The sequence below is a fragment of the Bubalus bubalis genome, chromosome 3, assembly GCF_019923935.1.
Source record: "Bubalus bubalis isolate 160015118507 breed Murrah chromosome 3, NDDB_SH_1, whole genome shotgun sequence".
In the NCBI taxonomy this organism is placed as follows: domain Eukaryota; kingdom Metazoa; phylum Chordata; class Mammalia; order Artiodactyla; family Bovidae; genus Bubalus; species Bubalus bubalis.
In genome coordinates, this window is record NC_059159.1 from 56679956 (window position 1) to 56702159 (window position 22204).

The following is a 22204-nucleotide window of genomic DNA, read 5'->3' on the forward strand; positions in this document are numbered from 1 at the left end:
GAGCTACCGTGTTGTTCCCTGGCCAGATGGATGCCAGACCATTGAGAAATACCTGTGAAGTGAATGCAGATCTCAAAGCATTTAAAGATAATTCTCTGAGCTGACTGGGTGGTGCCAGACTGAATGGGCTGTTCTTGCTTTCTCTCTTTCAAACCCAGTTGGGAAGAAGGAGTTTTGAAGGGCAGGCCCTTGAGGTGGGGATCTTTGGTGATGAATCTCAGCCAGGAGCCAGGCCAGGACCCTCAATGTGACATAGCAACATTTTCATGAAGTGATCATCTACTGGAATTCCTCAGTTCCAAGGTCATCATTAACTTTAAACTGTTATACAGTATGAATAATTAGACTGTGGAAAAAAATTAGCACTGAGAGTAGTTGCTACTTTAGTCATCAAAATCCTGAAATCCTGACTACTCTCAGCTGGACTGTCTAGACAGTAAGATTTTTGTAACATTGAAGTATAACCTATAGTCACATCAGCAAAGTCATCCCATTATAAGCAAAGGACCTGAGCACTTTCAAGGAAAGACCCTAGATATCCTGAGGAATCAAGAACCCCTAAAATGATCTGGGAAAAATTGCCTTGGATTAGATTATTAAGTATTAAAATGGTATTTCATGTAATCAAATCTAACCTCTGCATCTAGAAATGTTTTGCCTTCTGGGTGCATGTGGTCAATCTTCTTCAGATCATTAAAGTCCCTCATTAGATACCATTTGAGTGCCTAGAATATACTCGCTTCAGTTCAGTTCAGTTCAGTCGCTCAGTCGTGTCCGACTCTTTGCGACACCATGAATCGTAGCACGCCAGGCCTCCGTGTCCATCACCAACTCCCGGAGTTCACTCAGACTCATGTCCATCGAGTCAGTGATGCCATCCAACCATCTCATCCTCTGTCATCCCCATCTCCTCTTGCCCCCAATCCCTCCCAGGATCAGAGTCTTTTCCAATGAGTCAACTCTTCACGTGAGGCGGCCAAAGTACTGGAGTTTCAGCTTTAGCATCATTCCTTCCAAAGAAATCCCAGGGCTGATCTCCTTCAGAAAGGACTGGTTGGATCTCCTTGCAGTCCAAGGGACTCTCAAGAGTCTTCTCCAACACCACAGTTCAAAAGTATCAATTCTTCGGCACTCAGCCTTCACAGTCCAACTCTCACATCCATACATGACCACTGGAAAAACCATAGCCTTGACTAGACAGACCTTTGTTGGCAAAATAATGTCTCTGCTTTTGAGTATGCTGTCTAGGTTGGTCATAACTTTCCTTCCAAGGAGTAAGTGTCTTTTAATTTCATGGCTGCAGTCAGCATCTGCAGTCAGTAATCTAAGAGAAAGAAGAGTTTCTACCCACAAAGATCTTATTATCTACTCAGAGGGCCAGATGAAATAGGTGAAACAAAGAGTTAGAGGAATGAGAATATAATTACAACATTAAATTCCAAATGATGCATTCAATCCCTGCAGTGAGTCACGTTATAAAAATCTAGCTCAAACTCCAAAGTGCCAGTTCCATGTTTTTTGGTCCTCTGGCATTTACTGTTTGGTCAGGGGTTCTATGCTTCCCACTATTTGGTACTATCTTCTCCAATTTAGTAAACTTGAATGCCAAAGGGTTTTAACTCTACTAATTATAGCAAATGGTGATTTTTAAAGCTGCCTTACCTAAAAAGTTGGTGAAGAATCTGCGTGCAATCTGCAATGCATGAAATCTTCCTGCATCGGGAAGATCCCCTGGAGTAGGGAATGGCTACCCACTCTAGTACTTTTGCCTTCAGAACTCCATGGACAGAGGAGACTGGCAGGCTACAGTCCATGGGGTGACAAAGAGTTGTCGACTAATGCTTTCAGATACACTTTCGCTTTCACATGTAGAAACTCAGCATTCTTAGTTTTCTGTGTTCTTAGCAGATTATCAAACACTGTTAGTTTGCATGTTACCATTTCATGTGGATTCTCTGCTGTAAGACTATAATCCTAGTGCTTGTATTTCAATGACTTTATATATAAACAGTCAACTTAACCTCTATTACATGAGATATTCAGATTTACTTTACCTAAAATTAAATTGCAGCTCCTCTGTCCATGGAATTCTCCTGGGAAGAATACTGGAGTGGATAGCCATTCCCTTCTCCAGGAGATCTACCCAACCCAGGGATTGAACCCGGGTCTCCTGCATTTTAGGCAAATTATTTACCATCTGAGCCACAAGATAAGCCCTACATTACTGATAGTGCTATTTTAATGATACATTTCTGAAGTATTCACTTATTTGCAGAATTCTATCCACATGACTAATCACTGGGACAGGGATTGGTACATGGTTTATTAGCAGCGATCCTGCCACCAAACATGGCCCCAAATCTAAGAAACCTCAAAGAAGGACAGAGCAGATTTCTGTCAAGCACCTGTATCAACCACTACCTAAAGCCACTCGACACCTGACCTTGCATGTAAGTGAGCCTAAAATTCTCTTTTATGTTCAAGTCCATGAGTTAGGTTGGATTTCACTTGCAAACCAAAGAGACCTAACAGTCTCATTCATAGGGAATAAGGCAGAAAAGAGACTGTAGACAAGACAAGTATAAGTCACTGTGTATTTATTTGATAGTCAACACACTTCCTTTTCCAGAGAGAAAAGACACAGTCTGAGTTATCCCATTTTAATAAATCCCATGCTTCTGGAATTACATCCTGAATTTGTATGTCCAGTAATCAAGATTTGGTACCATCACACAAAGTGATTAAAATTTTTCCCTGAGATTATAAGGCTGTGCCTTTGTCCACAGAATAGCTTTCCTTCCAAAATTCAAAAGAAAAGTAGGAAAAGGGAAGTCTTCTGTTGGTGGGAGAGGCAGATAATTTAGAATTCCTGAGAAAAAAGGTGTAGAGTCAACCACACCACTAATTCATATTTCCCTGGCTATGAACACTTATTCTTGCAACATGTCCAAATGTTATAGAAGGAAATGACACATAAAGAAAATTAATCTCAATGCTGTGTGCAGAGCAAGTTGGCTAATTCTAACCACCAGAGTTATCTTAATGCCTCATTGTCCAGTAAAACATGGAACTAGAGAGGTACAGGCAGCCTTCCCCAGTGGCATGTGGGAAAGAAAAATTGAGGCATGGATGATGAGACGAAAACTGTCTCACACTATATGCATAGTCAAGGCTGTGACATCTTTCAAAATGGTTTGAAATCAAAACAGCTCATGATCCTCCCCAAGTAGGAATGGGGAGAGGTTTAGTGGATTATCATCTCAAATCAGCAAAGCATAAGGCCAATGGACATACGTCTTCTGGTCTTGGCACACTGAGAGTCAGTTCTGAAGGCAAAGCAACTGCAACAGGAGATCACTGTCCTGAGTTGCAACGACCCAGGTGTGGGAAGGAGCCGGCTCACTGGGATCAGTCGCCCTGAGGTGGTGGTGTCAGTCCTTCACCCACAACAACCTAGAATGGCATAATGAAATGACTGTGCTCCCTAGAGGACTCCCCTTTTTAAAAATAAACAAACAAAGGTTTCCTTAGCATCACCCACATTCAACAGTGGAAGAAGGCAGTGGGTCCCAGGTGGGGAGAGTGGGAAAGGAAGTGGATCTCAGGCAAACACACTTGAGAACAAGCTGATGGAGAGCGTGTGGGCCTCTGAGGACAGAAAAGAGAGAGGCAGGCTGAGTCTCAGTGTTTGTGGCACTTGCAGACATCATTCTATGGACATCACTCCACGGCCACAAGGCTCACAAATCTCTCTCTTCGGCTCTGTGGTACTTCAGACAGGCATTCTCCAAGTCTCTCAGGAAGCCAGGGATTTCACTCTGCAAAGGAAAGGAAACTTGTCACTTCTATGTCCTCACAGTGCTCACTCTTGATTCTTCAGGAAGTGGCAAAGATAACAAAGATGGCCTTTGGAATAATAAATGTGACAATAGGGCCCCCGAGCAGATTTCCACAGAAAGTGGCCACAGATGATGACACAAGTTAAGACACAAGGCACTGGTGAGGCAAGGTGGCCACTGTTGTAAGACCTTGCGTATTTTACTTTTGCTAATAAAAAGCTATTTCTGAGATATCATATTTTGAAAGAAAAAGGAAGATAGGAGATAGGGATGGGCTGTGGGACTCTTCCAAAAAAGTGAGAAAAAGGACTTGCTTTACAGAATTAGAAAATGGTAAGGATGGGGGTGGGCAGGGGGATGAAGCAGGATATGTGATCCTTCAGTTAGCATTGATCATTTCAATTTCCCCAAATGTTGTTTTATTTAATCCTTCTCTACAGAGTGGGGATAGCCATCTCTATTTTTTGGAGGGGAGAAACTGATGGCTTGCCTAGATTACACAGTCAGAAACAAGGTCAGGATTCAAAATATCTTGTGCTTGATTCAAAGCCTATGTGCTTTTTCATTCCCCCAGAGAACTGGTGATCCCTCCAGTCAGTAGGTAGGACCTTACAAAGCAGACTGAATGGCAGGCATAATTCCAGGTCCTAAGCAGTCTCTAGTGATCCGGGTCAACTGAGGCTCCCACTCCTCAACAGAAAAAGAAAACAAGAACAAAACTAGAAGTTTTCCCAGGCTTGGGCATGACTCACTGCCTCCCAAGTCAGCTTGGCCTAACTCCTCCATAAGCAAATGGGCCCGCAGGCACCATTGTTCCTACAAGGAGCAGGCTATTGTCTGGAGGTTCCAGAGAGTGATCCTGATGAGCTCTTGGTGGGCAAGCAAGGGAGGGTTGGCATTCCAGGTAAAGACTCTATGTCTTTTGTCCCGGCTGCTGTCCTGGGTGTTGCAACTCCAGTCCTAACCAGACCCAGTCAAACAAGCTGTGTGAGGCCCGAGACAGCGCATCTCTCCAGACCGACAGCACCACAGGCTAAGTTAACATCTGCCAAACACACCTCCCCTGCTGCCTTCTGGGATCTTACCTTGGTGAAATTGTTAAGGATCCAGAACGGAATTTGGCCACCTGGGTTATTGAAGTAATACATGAAAACTAGAGAGGGAAAGAAAGCACAATTTACAAGATGGAAAAATAGAGCCAAACCCCTGGAAATGCCCAGGCTTATATTCATTCCAGAAATTAAGGAGGGAAGTAACACTGAATTCAAGTGAACTCTTGCCTCTGCCTTGTCTTGTGGGAGATTTACATATATGCATTTAGGAAAACAGCCCAGGCACATTCTGCTGCTTTTTATTAAAGGCATGATACTTACTATCTATATCTAAATGGGATATATCTCCCATTTGATTATTTCTCTCATTAACTGTCTCAATTATAAAAAGTTGATAAAATTGAACGCCAGTTTATAAATGATAAAATGAAGACTCAGAAGAGTAAAGTGACATGTAAAGGTGGCACATTTAACACGTCAGAACTAAGTTCAGATTTTACTGCTGCCTCAAAGTCACATCCACTCCAGTCCAGCAGATGGCTGCATTGACCCCTCCCAGCCTCTTTCCTGAGGCTGGAACTCAAGGCAGACAGGTTCAGAGTCCCTGGGTTTTTGCTGAGGAGGAGCTGCCTCCCCAGAGGTGGTCCCACCAGCCTTCCTGCCCACCCCTGTCCAGCTTGTGCATGTACAGGACCTTCCCGAAGTGAGTTTCTAAACTTTCTGGTTCATTTGGATGCTTTGATTTCATCTGGACAATGGAGTCAGTAAAGAATGGACTGATCAGATTTAAACATCCATCTCTCATTGTAGCTAAGCTTCTGGGGTGAACTGAGGCTCATTTGATTCTTTTGCACCCATGCTCAGTCTCTGACCTCAGGGAAAAAGCACCCTGCATTTGATAGGCTTGCAACCGGTGTGGCCTTCACATGGGTGGCCCAGGCAGGTGCACCAACATATGCCCAGTATTTACCTTCACTCCTCCAAGAGTCATAGCTCTGGATTGCCAGGCTCTGCTTGTACTGCTTCACCCGGATCATGCCCGACTTCTCTGAAAACCACGGCACAGAGATGCTCTGGGCCAGGATCACGTGGACCTTCCGCCCTTCAAAGTTCAGCTCTCGCCGCTGCCGCACATAGACACACTACACCACCAGTCAAGGCACAACATCAAGTCCAGCATCTCAGATGAGTCAGAAGCAAAGGGACATGATTCTGTTCCTCCACTTGGTGTTTGCTCCCTTTATTGTTACTTCACTTTCTGTTCTACATACCCTGCAACACCATGACTCTTCCCACCTGCTGTTCCCATTTAAGAGCATGCATTGAGGGAAGCATCACTACGAACAAAGCTGGTGGAGGTGATGGAATTCCAGTTGAGCTATTTCAAATCCTGAAAGATGATGCTGTGAAAGTGCTGCACTCAATATGCCAGCAAACTTGGAAAACTCAGCAGTGGCCACAGGACTGGAAAAGGTCAGTTTTCATTCCAATCCCAAAGAAAAGCAATGCCAAAGAATGCTCAAACTACCAGCACAATTGCACTCAACTCACATGCTAAAAAAGTAAGGCTTAAAATTCTCCAAGCCAGGCTTCAGCAATATGTGAACTGTGAACTTCCAGATGTTCAAGCTGGTTTTAGAAAAGGCAGAGGAACCAGAGATCAAATTGCAGGCATCTGCTGGATCATCGAAAATGCAAAAAAGTTCCAGAAAAACATCTATTTCTGCTTTATTGACTATGTCAAAGCCTTTGACTGTGTGGATCACAATAAACTGTGGAAAATTCTTCAAAAGATGGGAATACCAGACCACCTGACCTGCCTCTTGAGAAACCTGTGTGCAGGTCAGGAAGCAACAGTTAGAACTGGACATGGCACAGCAGACTGGTTCCAAATAGGAAAAGGAGTACAGCAAGGCTGTATAGTGTCACCCTGCTTATTTAACTTCTATGCAGAGTACATCATGAGAAATGCTGGTCTGGATGAAGCACAAGCTGGAATCAAGATTCCTGGGAGAAATATCAATAACCTCAGATATGCAGATGACACCACCCTTATGGCAGAAAGTGAAGAAGAACTAAAGAGCCTCTTGATGAAAGTGAAAGAGGAGAGTGAAAAGGTGGCTTAAAGCTCAACATTCAGAAAACGAAGATCATGGCATCTGATCCCATCACTTCATGGCAAACAGATGGGGTAACAGTGGAAACAGTGGCTGATTTTATTTTGGGGGGCTCTAAAATCACTGCAGATGGTGATTGCAGCCATGAAATTAAAAGACGCTTACACCTTGGAAGGAAAGTTGTGACCAACCTAGACAGTGTATTAAAAAGCAGAGACATTACTTTGCCAACAAAGGTCCGTCTAGTCAAGGCTATGGTTTTTCCAGTGGTCATGTATGGATGTGAGAGTTGGACTATAATGAAAGCTGAGCACAGAAGAATTGATGCTTTTGAACTGCAGTGTTGGAGAAGACTCTTGAGAGTCCCTTGGGCTGCAAGGAGATCCAACCAGTCCATCCTAAAGGAGGTCAGTCCTGGGTATTCATTGGAAGGACTGATGTTGTAGCTGAAACTCCAGTAATTTGGCCACTTGATGCGAAGAGCTGTCTCATTTGAAAAGACCCTGATGCTGAAAATGATTGAGGGCATGAAGAGAAGGGGATGATGGAGGATGAGATGGTTGGATGGCATCACCACTCAATGGACATGGGTTTGGATGGACTCCTGGAGTTGATGATGGACAGGAAGGCCTGGTGCTGCAATCTATGGGATCTCAAAGAGTCGGACACGACTGAGTGACTGAACTGAGCTGAACTGATTGCAGCCCCAAGTCAGCTGCTCACCACCTGTCTGTGCATCTCTGTCGCCTTAACTCTCAAGGTCCCCGCATCCTCCTCTGCAGACTGAGGGAGTGTATTGAATACTCTTTATGAAAAGTTTCTTCAGGTCCTCAATTCTGACACAAGAAGATTTCCTAGAAAAGTTCTCAAGAAACTATTAGCTGCCTCCCACAGTTACTGATGCTACATGTAGTCAGGCTCAGAAGCCACACCCTGAGGTCTCTGAAAGCCACACAAGAAGCAACAGCTTTAGCCGATGCTTACACAAGAGTAAAAGACAGTGTTGTCCACAACTCCTGGCCATGCCACCATTGGGTGATAGCCACGAGGCACAGAAATACTAAGAAAGCTGAACAATGTTACACCAGGATGGGCTTCCCTTTTAGCTCAGATGATGAAGAATCTGCTTGCAATTGGAGTCCCATCCCTAGAACCAGAAGATCCCCTGGAAAAGAGAATTGCTACTTACTCCAGTATTCTTGCTTGGAGAATTCCACAGATAGAAGAGAATGGCAGGCTACAGTTCATGGGGTTGCAAAGAGTTGGACACTATTGAGGGACTAACACTTCACTTTTGGAAAGGATACATCTCTGTTGGACATGGGAAAAGGGTATTTCATTTGCCAATAGACTGCTTCTTCTCCATCGACTTTTATTTCACGGAGTTCTAAAAAAAAAAAAAATCAAATGATGTTATTGCATCTGGAAGTCTCTTTGGCTTCAATTAACAAAAAGTGTTGATATGACAATCTTGTAGAGGATGATAAACCACTAACTCAGAAGGCACTGACTTCCAGGAAAAGTCATTATCACTGAAAGCTTGTTGCCCAGGAACAATGTTTAGTAGACTTAAAAACACATTAAAAATAAATGAATCCAACAAAATTTGTTCATTGGAAGCTACACACATTCTAAGGTAGAATGTGATAATAAAATTAGGCTTCCAAAAAATAAAATTTAAAGTTATTAAATCATGGTAACCATTGGATGGCACTGCAATACCAATAGTTCTACTGTTGTGACCTTACTCCTCACCTTAAATTTATTGACATATTACAACTATCCTGGGACTGAGCAATGCAGTTTAGTGTTTACAGTTGTTTAATGAAGGTTTTGGAGAGGTTAGTCTTCCTCCTAAGCAGGATTGAGCTTAACTGTGCTAACACTGTTCTACTTGCCTCTCTCCCGTTTTGCTTTATACTACACAGACAGGAAGCAAATCTGTATAATGTCCACCATGCTTTTGTGTGCAAATAACATCAGTTCAAGGAGGATAGTAAAGGGACACTATGAAGTGCACAGCCTCTGCCCTCAAGCTGGGTGGGAAGCTTCTAACTAACCATATACAGGAGTCAAGCTAAGACTGCTGAAAGAGCCAAGAGAGCCCCTTGAGGAGGTGCTGACAGCAGAAATGTTATTTAATTCAGCTTCTGAAAGAAATAAAACCTATTAGAAGTAGACTATGGGGTAAAGAACTTATCAGTCCATTACTACAAGAGGCTGAAAATGCCCTTGAAAGGAAGGGAAGGAGTGGACATCCATTGCTTTTGCCTGCTCTGCTATGACTCTCCCTTTCTTGCACCAGAATCTCTTTCTCCTTCAGATCATTGCCCTTCCCCTCCTTCTTCTCAGTGTGGTTTAAGCAGGACTGACTCAGTGTTAATTTTAGGAATGGTAAAATGAGCCAAACATGATCACAGCAATTAGTTTAGGGAAGGCATGTATGGATAGTCTTGGCTTGCCACTCTAGCAAGTTTAGGCCCAAAAGTGGTTTTGTAAAGGCTCTCAGGAAGCTCAGAGAAGATCTAGGAGGAATAGAGTTAGGTTAGGAACCTCAGGATTGCTCCAGAGATGTCAAGCTACTGCAGCCTCTGGACCATACTCCATAGTGCAGACTCTTAATGCCAAGTACCACACATCAGAGGCTCTGCCAGCATCCACAGCACATGACTGAACCACGACTGCTAGGAAGATGAACAGAGAATGTGTGACTGCTCCCTTGAATTAGTGGGCATCACAATGAACCCTAAATAGTAAGAGTATTTGATAACATTAAATGACCCCAAACCATGACAAACATCTCCAGGAAATAAGAACATGATCCATGCTGAGGCAATAGAAGCCAATCCTGGGAATCTGGATGCCATAAGTAGGAATGTTCCTGTCCTTCTGTGGTTGTATACGTGGTTAGAATGTAAGCCTACATCTTCTGGTGGTATTTCTGCCAAGACACAAGAATCTGCCTGAGATTGTGGTCAACACGAAAGAAAACAGTCAAACTGGAGAAATGAAGTACTGAATACAGCTGTCCCGGAGGCCAGATACTCATGGATTTTTAATACCATGAAACAATAAACTCTTTCCTTTCCTTACAGTGCCATTTGTTAGCTTTTCTTACTTGCAAACAAAATTCTTGACCACAGCAAGGGTCTGTCAGGATTTCTGTGCCCCTCAGCTAGCTGTGTATCTATTTCACAGTGACTGAGATGGCAGAGGCCATTGCTCACTCTAAGTGGGAGATACCTTATGTATTCCCTCTATAATTCTCCATCACTTATAGGAAAAATCTAAGAAGTGTAGCCAGGTGGCCAGCCTAGGCCTTTGGGGCTAATTCCAATTCTGCTACCACAACTATGCAAGAACACAAAATTGTTCATAGTTGTCTTCCTTTTTTAACATTTCATGTTGTTTCAGGTCTTTCTCATTTTACTAATGCTGTTATTTGGGCCAAATATTCTTATGCCACTCACCCCCTCACCTCTCACTTCCCCATACACATGTATTCTTGCCATTTATAAAACTTTGATTCCACTTCTAAAGCAATGTTCAAATATTACCTCTTCCAAAAAGCCTTTCATGAATATCCAGGTATATATATCCAGGTACATATACCTGGATATTCAGGTATATATATATATGAGATGACAACAAACTTGAGGTAAGGGCAAAATATCACATTTAAGCCCAGCACTTCAGATATTTAAGCCAAAATTTTAAATGAAACATAATATAACTAAACTTATTGCATATATAACATAATATAACTATACCTTTTGCATTCTACTGGGTAGAGTAAATAGGAATAGATTCTACTTTCTAATAGTGTTTTTAGATCAAGTGTGACTCACCTTGGACATACTGGTCCCACTGTTTTCTATAGTCTAAGTCCATATAGACATCTGCAAGTAGATCTGGTGGAGATCTCACAATACCAGAGACCTTATACTCATGAAGTCCAGTCAGCTATAAAATGAGAGCAGACAGAAATAGCCTACTGATTCTCGAGTTGCTATTACACAGCACATGAAAAATTGTTGTTTGTGCAATGTCATTCCTGAGCACCTCCTCTGTAGACTCGGTGATGCAATGCTGAAAAAGCAGGTGAGGATTCTTCTCTCATCGCCTTTGCCACTGGTGGTGACAGCTCCCAGGTAATGTAAATAGGATAAAAGAGAATTATGTGATAAATGGTGTCTAGTTTTGGTGGGCTGGTGGTCAGGTGTCCAGGAAATGTCTCTATGTTGGACTAATCAGAAGAATTTTTTCTAAATAGTAGAAGGAGCCAGCTATGGGAAGATTAGGAAAGCCCATTCCTGGTTGGGAAAGGGCCTTCAGGTTGATTGATTGTCTTACTCAAAGACCAGAAAGTCAAGGGGTCCAGAGAACTGTTATGGGGGACAGTCAGAGAAGCAGCAGGGGCTGGGTCCAAAGGGCTTTGTGAACCAAGGTAAAGGGGTAAGAGGTCTTATTCTAATTGCTATGGAAAACAAATGAATTAATTAAAACAAGGAAATAATTTTTAAAAACATGGTTCTTGCTGCTTGAAAATAGATCATAAGGGGGCAAGAAGATGGGTTAGGAGACCAGGACAATGATCCAGAGAAGAGACGTTGGTGACTGGATGTAGGTAGCAGAAATGATGGGGAGAAGTTAGTGATTTAGGGACACATTTTGAAGTAATGTCAACAGGAATTGCTGACAGACTGGCTGGGGGGACAGAGAAAGCAAAGAATTTTTTTTTTTTTTTTTTTGCAAAGAATTTTTTTAAATTCTTATAACATTTGCTTAAACAACCAGGTAGACAGGAGATCCCTTTTCTGAGATAGCTACAACTTGCAGAGGTGGTGATCTTACGGCTGCAGGGTAACCAAGAGCTCTATGGTGAGAATGTTGAGCTAGAAATGGTTATTAAATATCCATGTGGAGGTATCACACAGGCAGCTAGCATCCAGGCTTCAGACTATTTTATATAACCACAAAGAATAATGAAATTAAAAATATTGTTTTACCAATTTCAACACAGAATTTTTCACCAACTGTGTCCTTTTTTCTATAAGCAACTCGTGTATAGAAAAGAATGAAAGGGGGGAAGAAATACCAACTTCAAACCATACTAGTCCCTTTTAATCAGAAAAGGATCATTTCTAGATTCCTAACTAGAAAACATATTCCTTGTTTTTATGTTAAGCCATATTATGTGAGGACGTGGGCTGAGTGGATACACTCCACTCTCTGTACAATGGCAGCTAAGAATTCCTGACCTTCACCTTGACTAGAGACTATATTGTTAAACTAATGACTTAATTCGGAGAAGGCAATGGCAACCCACTCCGGTACTCTTGCCTGGAAAATCCCATGGGCAGAGGAACCTGGTGGGCTGCAGTCCATGGGGTCGCGAAGAGTCAGACATGACTAAGCGACTTCACTTTGACTTTTCACTTTCATGCATTGGAGAAGAAAATGGCAACCCACACCAGTGTTCTTGGCTGGAGAATCCCAGGGACGGGGGAGCCTGGTGGGCTGCCGTCTATGGGGTCGCACAGACTGGGACACGACTGAAGAGACTTAGCAGCAGCAGCAATGAATTAATTAATTTCAGTGCAAAAGCTAATAAACTAAATAAAGTGAACCTTTTAGATGGACTCATACTTCCAGTTGTTAATGCAATGCTATTGCCAAATCAAACATGAATGAACACATGTTCTTAAACACTGTCCCAGGGACTTATGTGAAGTCAAGGGGTAAACATGGAAATCTTTCTAGAGATTCTGAGGCTTCAAGGGTCTCCTGACTCAGGTGGTATAATAATAATTCCCAGTTGAGGAATCTCAGATGTATGTGAAAGTACCTGGCAGGAAATGGAAAGTAAAATTGAAACTGAATTCATAAGGAATTGTCAGCTTTAAAAGTAAATGGCTTTATACCAAGTATTTCCAACCAGCAAATGACAAGCTGGTAGGTCTGACCCCCTGACATGCTATGCCATGGATGCCCCAAAGAAGGGCAGGTCAAAGTAAAAATATCTCCTTCTCCTCCTCCCTCTCCCTTCCCTCTCAAGGATGGGAAGACAGCGAGGGTTTATAGACAACACACATCTACACTCACACACACTTTAATCAGCTTTGGGAGAGAGACGATTTGCTGCTTTTCAGGAATAGTGTGGCCCCATTTTCTACACACAGTGAGCAAAGGGGATAATTATGTATAGAGATTATGATCTTCCCAACTTCACATGAGTTAGCTTTGATTATTTGGATGAATTAAGGCAAACTGAATCCTCTAAGATTGTTTCCCTTTCCTCCTAAATGTATTGATAATTTTAGCTCTTAGTGACTTCAGTCCTGTAATATCGCAGAAAAGGAAACAGAAAGCCCTCTAATAAGAGAGAAATAGAATGCTGTGATTTATGTCAATGCCCAAGAATGAATTATTATGACAACTTCCTTTAAACATTCCCTTCATGGTATGACTGAAAAATTCCAGAACACCGAAGAAACCAAATGCTTAATGACTCCTTTCCTAGTCTATCAGTAAAATGTTTTTTTCAGGCACTTAGCAGCCTTACTAAGATTTGGATCAATGCACTTTTTTAAACCATCATTTCTTTTAAAAGAGAAATTCAGCAAACACAATATTTTGTCATTGAAAAAATAAAGTGAATTTTTATAATTATAAAAATAATTCATAATCATTAAGAAAAATTATAAAATGCCCAAAATAACAAAGTTAAAATGGCATGCAACTCTATAATTCACAAACACCTAATTGCAATATGTGACATATTTCTCCTTTTTTCAAAATATTTTATTGAAACAGTTGATTTACAATATTGTGTTAATATCTGCTGTACAGCAAAGTGACTCAGTTATAATATATACGTATATTCTTTTCCATTGTGATTTATCACAGGACATTGAATATAGTTCCCTGAGCTTTACAACAGAACTTTGTTGTTTATCCATCATGTATACAATAGACTGCATCTGCTAATCCTAAACTCCCAATCCTTCACTCCCTAATCCTTGCTCTCCCTCTTGGCAACCACAAGCCTGTTCTACATTTCTGTTAGTCTGTTTTTGTTCATAAATACGTTCATTTGTTTCATACTATGGATTTAACATAAAATCCATATCATATGGCATTTGTCTTTCTCTTTCTGACTTTTTTACTTAGTAGGGTAATTTCTAGGTCCAATAATATTGCTGAAAATGGCATTATTTCATTGCCAGCAACAATGTAAGAGGTTCCTTTTCACACCCTCTCCATCAGTCATTATTTGTAGATTTTTAATGATAGCCTTTCTGACTAGTGTGAGGTGGGACCTTGTTGTTTGGATTTGCATTTCTCTAATAATTAGTATCATTGGAAGGACTGATGCTGAGGCTGAAACTCCAATACTTTGGCCACCTCATGGGAAGAGTTGACTCATTGGAAAAGACCCTGAAGCTAGGAGGGATTGGAGGCAGGAGAAGGGGACGACAGAGGATGAGATGGCTGGATGGCATCACCGACTCGATGCACATGAGTTTGGGTGAACTCCAGGAGTTGGTGATGGACAGGGAGGCCTGGTGTGCTGCGATTCATGGGGTCACAAAAAGTCAGACACGATTGAGCGACTGAACTGAACTGAATAATTAGTGATGATGACCATCTTATCAAATGCCTGTTGGCCATTTGTGTATCTTCTTTGAAGAAATGTCTATTTAGGTCTTCTGCTCATTTTTCTATTGGGTTGTATTTTTTTTGTTATTGAATTGTAGGAGATGTTAAATTAAGCCTTGTTAGTCATATCATTTACAAATATTTTCTCACAGTCCACAGGCTGTCTTTTTGTTTTGTTTATGGTTTCCTTTGCTGTGCAAAACTCATGTCTAATTAGGTCCCATTTGTTTATTTTTACTGATATTTCCATTGCCTTGGGAAACTGACCTAAGAACACATTGGTATGACATGTCAGAGATTTTTTGCCTCATCTAGGAGTCATATGGGTCACACAGGGTAGGACACGACTGAAGCGACTTAGCAGCAGCAGCAGCAGGAGTCATATGGTGTCTTGTCTCATATTTAAATTTTTAAGCGATTTTGAGTTTATTTTTGTGTATGGTGCAAGGGTATGTACCTACTTCATTGATTTACATGTGGCTGTCCAACTTTCCCAGCACCACTTGCTGAAGCAATTGTTCTTTACCAATTGTATGTCCTTGCTTCACTTATCAAAGATTAACTGTCCATAAGTATGTTGGTGTATTGTTGGACTCGCTATTCTGTGCCATTGATTCATATGTCTGTTTTTGTGCCAATACCATGTGGATTTGACTACTGTGGCTTTGTAGTATTGTCTAAAGTCTGGGATGGCTATGCTTCCTGCTTTGCTCTTTGTCCTCAAGATTGTTTTGGCAATACTGGGTCTTTTATGGTTCCATATGAATTTAAGGATTATTTTCTATAGTTCTGTAAAAAATGTCATGAATATGTTGATAGGTATTGTATTAAATCTTTATATTGCTTTGGATAGTATGGCCATTTTAACAATATTAATTCCTACAATCCAAGAGCATGAGATATCTTTCTATTTCTTGGAATTGTCTTTAATTTTCTTTATTAATGTGTTACAGTTCACGTATGTCTTTCACCTCCTTAGTCAGGTTTTACCTCCTAGATACTTTACTTTTTTGCTGCAATATTTACATTCTCTTCCTGGTAGTTCAAGTTAGCATAAAGAAATGTAACAGATGTATGTATGTTAATCTTGTATTCTGCTACCTTGCTGAATTCATTTATCAGTTCTAACAGTTTGTGAAGTGAGTCTTTATAGTTTTCTACGTGCAGTATCGTACCATATCATATCATTATATATGAACATCAGTTCAGTTCAGTTCAGTCTCTCAGTCATGTCCGACTCTTTGCGACCCCATGAATCACAGCACACCAGGCCTCCCTGTTCATCACCAACTCCCGGAGCTCACTGACACTCACGTCCATCGAGTCAGTGATGCCATCCAGCCATCTCATCCTCTGTCATCCCCTTCTCCTCCTGCTCCCAATCCCTCCCAGCATCAGAGTCTTTTCCAATGAGTCAACTCTCCACATGAGGTGGCCAAAGTACTGGAGTTTCAGCTTTAGCATCATTCCTTCCAAAGAAATCCCAGGGCTGATCTCCTTCAGAATGGACTGGTTGGATCTCCTTGAAGTCAAGGGACTCTCAAGAGTCTTCTCCAACACCACAGTTCAAAAGCATCAATTCTTTGGTGTTCAGCTTTCTTCACAGTCCAACTCTAACATCCATACATGACCACAGGAAAAACCATAGCCTTGACTAGATGGACCTTTGTTGGCAAAGTAATGTCTCTGCTTTTCAATATGCTGTCTAGGTTGGTCATAACTTTTCTTCCAAGGAGTAAGCATCTTTTATTTTCATGTCTGCAGTCACCATCTGCAGTGATTTTGGAGCCCAAAAAAATAAAGTCTGACACTGTTTCCACTGTTTCCCCATCTATTTGCCATGAAGTGATAGGACTAGATGCCATGATCTTCATTTTCTGAATGTTGAGCTTTAAGCCAACTATGATATATAATGACAATTTTACCTCCTCCCTATCATTTTGAATAGGTTTTATTTCTTTTTATTGTCTGGTTTATGTGTCTAAGACTTCCAATACTATGTTGAAGAGAAATTGTGAAAGTGGTTATCTTTGTGTTGTTTCAGATTTTAATGGAAAGACTTCCAACTTCTCACCCTTGGTTATTATATTGGCTGTGAGTTTGTCATAAATAACTTTTATTACTCTGAGATATGTTCCCTCTATACTGACTTTCATAAGAGTTTTATCATAAATGGATATGAAATTTTATCAAATTATTTTCTTGCATCTATTAAGATGATATTGTGGGTTTTGTTACTTTTGCTGATATGATGTACCATACTGATTGATTTGCGTGTTGAAACATCACGGTGGCCTGAGACGATTTCAACTTGGTTGTGGTGTTTGACTTTTTTATTGCTGTTGGAATTGATTTATTAATATTTTGCTGAGAATTTTTGTATCTATATTTACCAAAAATATTGGCCTGTAATTTTCTTTTTCTGTAATATCTTTCTCTGGTTTTGGTGTCAGAGTGATGGCTTAATAGAATGTTTTGGGGCATGTTCATTCCTCTTCAAACTTTTGGAACAGTTTGAGGAAGATTGGTATAAGTTCTTCTCTGCGTGTTTGGTAGAATTTAACTGTGAAGCCATCTTGTTCTGGACTTTTGTTTGTAGCAATTTTTTAAATTAAAAATCCTATTTCACTTTTAGTGATTGGTCTGATCATGCAATCTATTTCTTCTTGATTCAATTTTGGTGGGGTGTATGTTTCTATAAAGTTGTCTCTTTTTTCTAGCTTGTCAAACTTGTTGGTATATAATGGCTCATAGTCTAATATATATATATATATATACACACACACATATATATATGCATATGTATATATTTTTTTATGGTTGTTATTGTTGTTGTTCAGTTGCTCAGTCCTGTCTGCATGCAACCCCAAGGACTGCAGCACATCAGGCTTCCTTATCCTTCCTAAGCAAGTTCTCCCAGAACTTGCTTAAACTCATGCCCATTGATTTGGTGATACCATTCAACCATCTCATCCTCTATCATCTCCTTCTCCTCCTGTCTTCAACCTTTCCCAATATCAGGGTCTTTTCCAGTGAGTCAGCTTTTTGCATCAGGTGGCCAAAGTATTGGAGCTTCAGTTTCAGCATCAGTCCTTCCAGTGAGTTTTCAGGGTTGATTACCTTTAGGATTGACTGGTTTAAACTCTTGCTGTCCAAGGGATTCTCAAGGGTCTTCTCCAGCACCACAGTTCGAAGGGATCAATTCTTTGGTGCTCAGCCATTTTTATTGTCCAGCTTTCCCATCTGTACATGACTACTGGAAAAACCATAGCTTTGACCAGACGGACCTTTGTTGACATAGTAATGTCTCTGATTTTCAATATGATGTCTAGATTTGTCATTGCTTTTTCTTCCAAGGAGAAAGTGTCTTTTAATTTCATGGCTGCAGTCACTGTCCACAGTGATTTTGGAGCACAAGAAATCCAAATTTCTATGGTATTGATTGCTATTTCTAGCAATCTATCGTATTGATTGTTATCTCTCCTCTTTCAGTTCTTATTTTGTTTTTGGTCTTGTTTTCCATCTTATCTTCTTGGTGGGTATGGCCAGAGGTTTGTCTTTTTTTTTTTTTTTTTTTTTACCCTTTCAAAGCACCAGGTCCTGGTTATATGGATTTTTCCTGTTTCATAATCTCTATTTTATTGTTTCCTTTCTGATCTTTATTATCTCCTTCCTTCTGCTGCCTTTAAGTTTTGTTTGTTCTTTTGCTTTTCTAATTTTTCTAAGTTAATGTTAGATTGTTTAACTGAGATTTCTTATTTCTTGAAGAAGACCTGTATCACTATGAACTTCCTTCTAAGAACTGGTTTTCCTGCATCCCATAGATTTTATATCACTGGGTTTTCATTATTATTTGTCTCAAGGTATTTTTAGTTTATTCTTTGATTTCATCATAACATATTTAAGGTGCTTGAAATAATTTCTATACTCTTAAATTTGTTGAGGCTTGTCTTGTGACCTAGTATGTCATCAATCCTAGAGAATTTTCCAAGTGCACTTGAAAATAATGTGTATTTTGCTTTTTGGGAAAGTAGACATATTTCTTTTAAGTAAATAGATAGTTCTACCTGTTACAAAACGGAAGTAATATAAACAAGTTATGCTATTTTAAAGAATATTACTTTGAAGCTTGGAGAGATAACACCTAATTTATTAATTACCATGAATTATTTCTGTTTCCATACACTTCTACAAATGTGCAATATTTTTGAAAAAACTATTCTATATAAACATGGACAATAATGATAATTTTTCCTTCAGAAAGCAGGAAGTTTTAGTAGAGATATATTTTTAGGGTAAATGATACTAACACTTTGTTTATAGTTTTTATAAATGTTTACAGATGTTTAAGGAAACTTTTCCATTTTTGTATTCTCACCAATAGCACAGGAGCATCCTATCAGTATTGGGTACCACTGTTTCTACAAAAAAACATTTAATAGGAAAAGAACATAAACTTTAGTTTTATTTGGTCAATGTTTTTAGTATTGATGTGTAAGTCTCTTGCAAAGTATTGATATGTAAGCTCTGAAACACCTGTTGAAGATACTTTTCCAAGCATACTAACATTTCAATGACTCCAAACAAGCTTACTCAAGGGGTTCTTGGCTTTTCCTAAGGCTCCTCCAAAAGACCAGTTCTAAGAATGGCTCAATTTCTTTATCTAAAGTAAAACACATCACATGATTTTCTAATACCCTATTTATAGGGTATTTAACTCCCTACACTTCAAATAGTTAATGAATTATTCAATAGTAGAGAATCAGTATGAAGTGTATAACACAATTAGCAGAAGAAACAGAATATTTGTTAGAGTATATACTATCTTTCTTGCTAGAGAATCCCTATGGCCATGTGCATAGTTAATAACTATCCTGGTCTCCTATGCTGGTGAAGGCAAAAATGAAAGTCACTCAGTCGTGTTCGACTCTTTGCGAGCCCATGGACTATACAGTCCATGGAATTCTCCAGGCCAAAATACTGGAGTGGGTAGCTGTTCCCTTCTCCAGAGGATCTTTCTAACCCAGGGATCAAACCCAGGTCTCCTGAATTACAGATGGATTCTTTAGCAGCTGAGCCACCAGGGAAGCCCATATGACACCTCCTTCCTGTTTTGAATACATACAGAACATTAACAACTACAGCAGCGATTCTGTGGCTAAGAGACAGCAAAGGGGATGTGGACTAAAAAGATGCAAAGAGTCTTACTAGCCATACTGGTCAGGTGATCCAATGCTAGCAACTGGTGACCTCTAACTACTTATTAGGTGAGAAAGATAAACCTCATTTTATAAAGTCATTGTTAATCCAGTTTTCTTTTACTTGTAACTAAAAAGCAATCCTAATTATTTTGAGTAGTCCTACTGACAATGAATTTTACTTCAGTTCTGTGATCCTGGAAAAGAGTAGACGTATGAAACACTCACTCTCTTTGTGTTCCAGAAAACAGCTTACCACAAAAAAGCCACCTTTCTCCCCATGATTTAGGTGAGACTCATACACACACACACATGTCTTATTCACCTATCACAAAGCCAGACACAGCACCTCTAAATTTCCTTTCATTGTCCCATAAATGATCACCAAAACAGTTTACTCCAATGATCAATCAGAACAAAATGCTTGATAACCAAACTGGTTAAACATATTTCCTTCCTTCAGATCCCTAAACTTGATTGAGCTCAGCCTGAGCAGCATCTAGATGCTTCTAAAAATAAACTGGTTTCAGGCAACAAAAATCTCTTTTCTATTCTCCAGTCAGGCCACCTTCATATCACTTCCCCACACATGACTTCAGTTTTTTTGACTCCTGTCTGTAAAAAATACCTTTCTGTCTCACTCCTGAGACACCTACAGATTTTATGGTCAAAGTATTCTGCCTCAATAGACATGAGTTTGAACAAGTTCCAGGAGACGGTGAAGGACAGGGAAGCCTGGCATGCTGCAGTCCATGGGGTCACAAAGAGTCGGACATGACTGAGCGACTGAACAGCAACAGCAATTCTACCTACTATAATAAGCCCCCCAACCCTTGGCAATTATCCTTTGAATGAAAGTCTTTCCTTACTAAGTCCAGGTTTGTTTTTTATCTGATATTACACTAAAGTACTGTTAAAAACTTTATATATAAATACTCTAAATATTAACATACTTAGTGAAACACTACTGACAATTGTACAGTTACTGGTCCTAAAGCAGAATAAATTCTATACGAGCCAATGCATTTACATATGACAAATATCCAAATATCACAACATTTGCATATGACATTTGCAATTCCCACATGACAGTACTTCATACAGAGGAGTAACCCCTACTGCCCCTATACCCTGCCACTTGACCTGGAGAAAGTCATCTCTCATTTGCTTTAACTTTGGTATTTATCCGCATTTATATCACTAACCATAAGACAGCCCCGATGAATCACATCTTTCTAATCCTGTCAGTACCCATCAAGTGTGCACTGAATTTTCTTTGCCTTTAATAGAAGAGTTCATTTCCATTCCTCAGGGGCCAGGAAGTCTCCTCAACCCACTACTTTGGGAGATTTCCAACACTAGCCCTCTGGGGCAAGATTAACAGGCTCAGAAGGTATGAAAATCAAACATTTTTTCATCAAGGAGAAACACTCCTAATTGCAGGTGTCAAAGCTGTAGCTGCCACTGGGAAGTGTGTACCATGACTGTAAGAAGAAAGACAGGTGACTAAATCTGATTCAGTATTTGATATCTCTTCAAAACACACAGCAAGTTTAATACTGAAGGACTGTAGAGAGCTGGCTAAGATAACACTAATAACAAATGCTTATTGAGTGCTTACTGAATACTAGGGCCTGGGCTGAGTGCTTTACAAGGGTCACCCTACTTAATCTGCACAATGAAAACATGAGATGTGGACCATTAGTAAACGCATTTAAAGACAACAAAATTGAGGTTTAAAGAAGTTCTGAGAAATTCCTAGAAAAGTTAATTTGTAAACACAGGAAGTAGCTTGGTATTTGTCTGAGATTAGGAATGGGAACAAAAAGAGATTGCAAATGAGCAAGACATTTATTTGGAGGTTACACAAATGTTCCAAAATTAGACTCTGGTGAATGTTGCATAACTCCATAAATTTACTAAAAACCATTGAATCACACACTTTAAATTAATGTATTTTACAGTAGTTAATAAATCTTCAAAGCTTTTAATTATATATGTGTATATATATATATATATATATATATATATATGTTATGAAACTTACCCAAGTTTCATAACACACTTGACTTGAAGTTCATTAGTTACAACAGAACTTGAACCTGAAGCCAGTGATGTGACAGTAGAGTTCAAAGTTTATTATCCTGCCTCCAAAAGTCACTGACTTCTCCCAACATATTATTAGATAAATATTAGGTTGAGACAAAAGTAATTGCTATTTTGCATTGTTGAAAATCTCTCTTTGTATTGGAATACATTCTTATATAAGTGTGGTTATATTATACATCATTTTAATGTGCATTTCTCACTTTATGTTTTTTGCTAATGACTTATTA

General features: G+C 39.9%; 2 protein-coding genes across 2 annotated transcripts in view; both read right to left on the reverse strand.

Moving 5' to 3' along the window:
- LOC102412899 (phosphatidylcholine transfer protein) overlaps nt 1-22204 on the reverse strand; it is a 276982-nt gene that overhangs the window by 67391 nt on the left and 187387 nt on the right. The window lies entirely within an intron of this gene.
- LOC102413458 (phosphatidylcholine transfer protein) lies at nt 2562-12357 on the reverse strand. The gene is made up of 5 exons (XM_006053947.4): nt 10857-12357; nt 8316-8395; nt 5862-6033; nt 4925-4992; nt 2562-3818 (listed from the first exon to the last, which is right to left on the reverse strand). The coding sequence occupies exons 1-5, from the start codon at nt 10897-10899 to the stop codon at nt 3741-3743; spliced, it is 441 nt and encodes a 146-aa protein (XP_006054009.2). The 5' UTR covers nt 10900-12357; the 3' UTR covers nt 2562-3740.

Bases quoted from the DNA above. Each gene is read 5' to 3' on its own strand.
- LOC102413458 (XM_006053947.4), bottom strand. From the start codon at position 10,899: ATGGACTTAGACTATAGAAAACAGTGGGACCAGTATGTCCAAG. The intron at 6,034-8,315 runs GTATCCTTTCCA...CTGGTGGTGTAG, and splicing joins TTCCCATGTCCAACAGAGAT to TGTGTCTATGTGCGGCAGCG. The intron at 4,993-5,861 runs GTAAATACTGGG...TTCCCTCTCTAG, and splicing joins TGACTCTTGGAGGAGTGAAG to TTTTCATGTATTACTTCAAT.